The 5,723-nt window shown below is 36.3% G+C and overlaps 1 protein-coding gene across 1 annotated transcript in view; it reads left to right on the top strand.

Annotated features, from left to right (window-relative positions):
* The window catches only part of LARS (leucyl-tRNA synthetase), a 53,530-nt gene extending 48,104 nt beyond the window's left edge, over positions 1-5,426 (top strand). Inside the window, exons 26-27 of the mRNA XM_023515622.1 lie at positions 644-776; positions 5,199-5,426. Of these exons, the coding sequence (XP_023371390.1) occupies positions 644-776; positions 5,199-5,404 (339 nt within the window). The 3' untranslated portion in view covers positions 5,405-5,426. The remainder of the gene's footprint in view (positions 1-643; positions 777-5,198) is intronic.
* The last annotated feature ends 297 nt before the right edge of the window (positions 5,427-5,723 follow it).

A 5,723-nucleotide genomic window follows, 5' to 3' on the forward strand; every position in this document is an offset into this window, starting at 1 on the left:
CAATAAAAAAAAAAAAAAAAGAGCCAGACCTCCATCTCTACTAAAAATAGAAAAAATAGCCGAGCATGGTGTATATATTATTAAATTATGTTCCTTATGCAAATATATTTATTTCAAGCCATTTTTAAGTATTCCATTAAGATACACAGTTGGCTTTTTCCACTTAGTAATAAAGAGAGTTCTTAACTATATAGCATCTATGAGGTGGGAGCTAGTGTGACATGAACTGATTTTAATCCTGCTCTTGCTATTTACCAGCTGTATTTACCAGTTTCTCATTTGTATAAAAGAAGTCCAAAAGAACTACTTTTCAGGGTATGGAACTAATGTCTATAAAGTGCTTAGTAGAATGCTCGGTGCATGATAGAAACTCAATGAATGATGGTGCTTGTAGAAGAGAAAATATAATTATTATAATTTTCCATCAGCAGTATGGATATATGTATCCATTTTTACCTAGGCATTGGACATCTAAGGATATTACCTGTGAATTTGTGCAGCTTTTCTTTCATATTCGAGTATGCATGGACATGATTTTAGAATACTAGAATTACATCTGTCTCTGTTAAAAATGTAAGAGATTTTCCATCCCTTGGCAGTATTCAAGTTTGATTTTCTATAACAATTATTTTCTCTTTCCTAGCCTGGTGTGTCAGTTTTCCTAGTGAATCCTCAACCATTCAATGGTCACTTCTCAACCAAAATTGAAATCAGGCAAGGTGATAATTGTGATTCCATAATTAGGCGTTTAATGAAAATGGACCGAGGAATCAAAGGTAAATGGTTTCCTTGAAACTCACATTTGGCAGTAGCTTGTGTATTTGATGAGTTTTAAGTGGGATGCTGAGGGGTGGAGGGTGGAGAAGAAGAGTAATTGGTTTCTTAGGAGCAGCTTTGTAGTATTATGGAAAAAGCATTGGGCCCACAATCAGGAAACCAATATTTTTGGGGAGGTTCTATGACTAGGTATTTTGGTAACTTTACCGTATCACTTAAGCCTTTTTTTTTTTAAGAGACAGGGTCTGGCTATATCACCTAGGCTAGTGCAGTGCTGTGGTCATAGCTCATAATAGCCTGGACTCCTGAGTTCAAGCAGTTCTCCTACCTCAGCCTCCCAAGTAGCTAGGACCACTGCACATGGCTAAGTTTTTATTTTTTGTAGAAATAGGGTCTCATAGTATTGCCCCAGCTGATCTCAAACTCCTCACCTCAAGTGGTCCTCCCACCTTGGCCTCCCAAAGTGCTGGAATTAAAGGCCTGAGCCACCATGCATGGCTTAAACTTTAAATGAATTTTTCTTTTAGTAAGCTGAGGACAACTGGGTTAGATAATTTTCTAAGACTCATCCACCTAGTTCTAAAATTATAACAAGTGATTTCTGTCTTTCAGAATTTCTTTGGAATTAGCTCCACATACCTTTAATATTCTAAACTATCATCCCCAGCTGGGTCTCTTCCTGGGAAAAGAAGAGAAACAAAGTAAAAATGATTGAGTGTGTCATATATTTGCCATTTAATCCTTTTACAGCCCTATAACATAGAAGGTATTACTGTTATTTCCCTTGTACAGGAGATGAAATGGAGGCTCAGAAAAGCTAAGTAACTCGTAGAGTGGGTTTCACTAGTAAATCCTGGAGCTAGAATTTAAACTCAGGTCTGTCTAATTGATCTCAAAGCTCATATTTTTTCTTCTGAAGTTTAAATAGTATGCCTTCTGGTAAAATATGTAAATAATATTAATTTCTTATCAAGATAAAGTCTATATCTTCTGTGATTAGATTCAATATAATAATTTTTGGCTTTCTTTTTCATCACCCAGCCAGTTCCTAGGCTGAGCAGATGTGAAGGGTGTTAGTGTGTCTCTGTATTATTTTTCTTATGAATTCTGAAGAAAAATTAATGTCGAGATTCTCTATTTTTGGATTATCTTTCTTTTTTCTTTTTGATAATAGTCAAAAGTTGATTGGGCCACTTTTGATCACTGTAAACATTTTCTACTAAAATTCTCAGACAGTGAGCTAATTTATAGAAGTATATTCAGGGTAGTGTAATAATATTATTCCATTGAAATATAAGACTTGAAATAGCCCTTTGAAATTCATTCTGCCATTATTTTGTGTTCTCTTAAAGTTTATTTGTCTCTTTTCTGTGGACATCTATTGAAACACTAACACATGTATATAGAAACAACTGTATGTAGAGAGGCCTGTGTATGTCCTGGGAGTTTGGGAAGTCCATACAGCACTGTTTGATAGGAGCTGCATCTAGTGAAGGGTAGGGGACTAGGCCGCTGTGCTGTAATCACCATCTGAGAAGAAGCTGCAGATGCAGTAAGAAAGGTACAGATAAAATTAGAACTCTCAAACTGTAAGAAGCAGGACCTGAGAATTTGGGAAAACGAACATGTAGGAAGCTGCTTTGTGGTTTGTCATTTGACAGTTTTATATTGCATATATTCAGTTGTGATATTTTGTGAGTACTCTTAGCCTTGAAGAGCAAGGCCTTGAAGGCTTTTGAAGAAAATAGATATTTGTGTGGATACTGGGTGGGATTATTATGAGGCTGTTGCACATGAGTGAATGTATTCCTGTATTGAAAACTGTGTCATATAATGTTAAATCTTTTTTCTTTTTTGATGTGCTGACATGTAGCACTGTAGGTTCTGCTGAATTGTACTGAAATGTGTTTACTATCGCTTGTCTTTTCTCACTAAGCTTCTGGAATAATTCTTATCTCCTTTATCATATTAGCAGTGAATAACACTATCATAAATTTTTTTTAAGTTTGGTATTTGTAGCTGTTGTAAAGTTTAGAAAATGAAAACATTAGGGGGGATTTGAAGTTGATATTCCTGTAAATATCTACAGAAGAGATCCAACTTTGATACTTTTCCAAAAGCCTTCAAGATGCTTTGATGTCTGAGTGGGCTGAGTATATTGAGTATATGAGATGGAAGAGGAGTTAAATTCAATAACTATAGTTCTTGGTCTGTTTGCTATAATAGCCAGCAAGTTGTCTAATTAGTGCCAATTGCTTTGAGGGCGATTATGATCTTGGTCCAGGAAGAACTGTACGAAACCATCCTTTCACTCCACGAAGGCCACTGACCAACCGTTTGATGATAATGAATTTAAATCACTCACAACCCATGCCATTTGTGAACTAGTAACTTGGAGGTGAAAAGCTTCATTTCACATTATCAATCCCTAGGGATTGTGAATCACTCTCATCTTTTCTCTAAGGGCCTTGAATCTTGTGTGGTTTTGGACTTAAATTTTAATGTTTTTAATGATAAGAGAAGTCTGGGATAAGAAAAGATAGTAAAACCACTAAGAAGGCTCCAAGAATTTATTGACAGTAATGAACTACATGGTGAAACATCAAAGCAAATGTATGTTGTCACTTACATTTGAGTATTAAGGCTTCTTTAGAATTGCTTGGGATGATAGGGAGGTCTGTTTCAGAAAGAAACAGGAAGGGAAGAAGGAGAGGAAGGAGAAAGAGAGAGGTACAAAAAGGCAGATCAGTAAAATGCCTTATGCCTAAAATGGGCTGGCAGGACTTGTCGTTGCCTTTGTAGTGAAATTCTTGGTACCCTTGATGTGCAAGTTGAATTTGAATAGCTGTTAAAATGAATTGTATTCTTTCCCCAAATAAGATTATGGCTGTCATGAAGACTGTGCCTGCTCCTTTCCCATTTTTATTTTCAGGGCTTGTGCTATGTCAAGGAATGGATTGTGTGGTCTCTGCTGAGGCTCTCAGGCAGGGTTTGCTTTTGTGGTAGTCTCAGGTAATTGCTCTATAAGCCCCAAGATCCCATCTCAAAACTTTCAGTCCTTCAGTCTTTGTTTCCCAAAGAGATCACAATGCATGGATAACTTATATTCCTGGCATAGCCGCCAGCTGCAGTAATATTTCCTTTTATATCTTATCCCTCTCATGCTAAGCTTTGTACTCCTGAGTCAATGTGAGGCAGCGTATCTCACGGACTACCCAGAGATCTGTTTCAGAAAGGAGTAGGAAGTAATTCAGAAGATAGCTTCTTTTTCTATGTATCAGGTTAAGCATAACTAGCCATGCTACACTTAAAACAAGGCATAAATCCAGAATCGAAATTCTTAGTCATTTCTGGTATTTTTCCACCACATGAAATAAAATTGTTGGGAAGTCTCTGAATTGCTGAAATAAATAAATTTTTCTTGGGTTTAGTTGGCAAGATCCTTATATCATAAATTGTTTAAGGAACAGATGTTTTTTTTACCAGGAGCCATCTTATCAGTTTGCACAAGAGTAGATGAGGAAGATCTCAAGCAGAATAGGTATTTGGAGCTCATTCTAAAACTTAAAATTTTAAAAGCTGTGCCCTTTTTCTTTGTCCTCCTCTCTTTGTCATCAACTTAATACAAATGCTTTTATTTTTTGAGCAAAATGAGAAACTGGTAGTACTATTTCTTAGAGTAGTAATTATTTCTCCAAAAGGATCTCCAAGAAAAACCACAACTCTTATGGTTTAGTGTATTCCAGGAAGCATAAGAAAAGGAATAAAGTTTTAGACTTTTTGATATTCTATAGAATGGTCAATTTAAGCACATATGGAATTATTTGAGAGTCCACATAGGATGATGGTCAAATATACACTCAGCTTTTTTTCTCATGGTTTATAATTCCAAGAGAAGTGTTATACAGAATCTCTGACAGTTTGATCTGGGTAAAAGCTGAAAACAGATGAAGATTTATTAGATTTTAGCAATGCTCCTGAGATTAGGTCCCATTTAATAATCTGATGAAAATATTCTTGTTTTGATGTAACACTTAGTGTGTTTAAAATGTGAATTGTAAGATTCATTCATGGGTTTGAGTCAGGGTCTGTAATTTTTTTTTTTTTTTTTGAGGCAGAGTCTTACTCTGCTGCTCATTGCTAGAGTGCTGTGGCATCAACATAGCCTCTAACTCCTGAGTTCAGACTCCTGCCTCAACCCTCCTGCCTGAGACTACAGGTGCCCACCACAACACCTGGCTAATTTTTTCATTTTTAGTAGAGATGGGGGTGGGGGTCTTGCTTTTGTTCAGACTGGTCTGGAACTCAGGTGATCCATCTTGGCCTCCCAGAATGAGACAATTATAGACATGAATGGGCCACTGCACCCAGCCCAGTGACTGTAATTAAATGCTCATATTGATAATCTCTTTTTGCTGTAGACCTTTCCAAAGTGAAACTGATGAGATTTGATGATCCACTATTGGGACCTCGACGAGTTCCTGTTCTAGGAAAAGAGCACACTGAGAAGACCCCTATTTCTGAGCATGCTGTTTTCGATGTGGACCTTGTGAGCAAGAAAGTTCATCTCACTGAAAATGGTCTACAGGCAGATATTGGTGATACCGTTATCTATCTAGTTCATTAAACTCATGCATATTGGATATTTATTCTGGTTTTTAATGATGCTACTACTATCCTGATTCTGCCTACTGAGTCTCTATGAGAACCTTAGGCTAGACTAAATAGATTTCATGTTTAACCATTAAATTCTGCATGTATCCACAATTATACCAAGTCATCTTTTATTCCTGGTCCTAATAAAAATTTTTTCTTCTTCTTTGGGTGTGTAAGAGAAATGGTTTGTGCTATACTTTTTTTTTTTAATGGATGTATACTGTTTATAAAGGCTAAGGAGTATCTATAACTTTTTATAGTATATTCTTTCATGGAGTTAGCTGTCTTTT

This window comes from Otolemur garnettii, unplaced genomic scaffold, assembly GCF_000181295.1.
Source record: "Otolemur garnettii isolate 467f Iridium unplaced genomic scaffold, OtoGar3 scaffold00003, whole genome shotgun sequence".
NCBI lineage: Eukaryota > Metazoa > Chordata > Mammalia > Primates > Galagidae > Otolemur > Otolemur garnettii.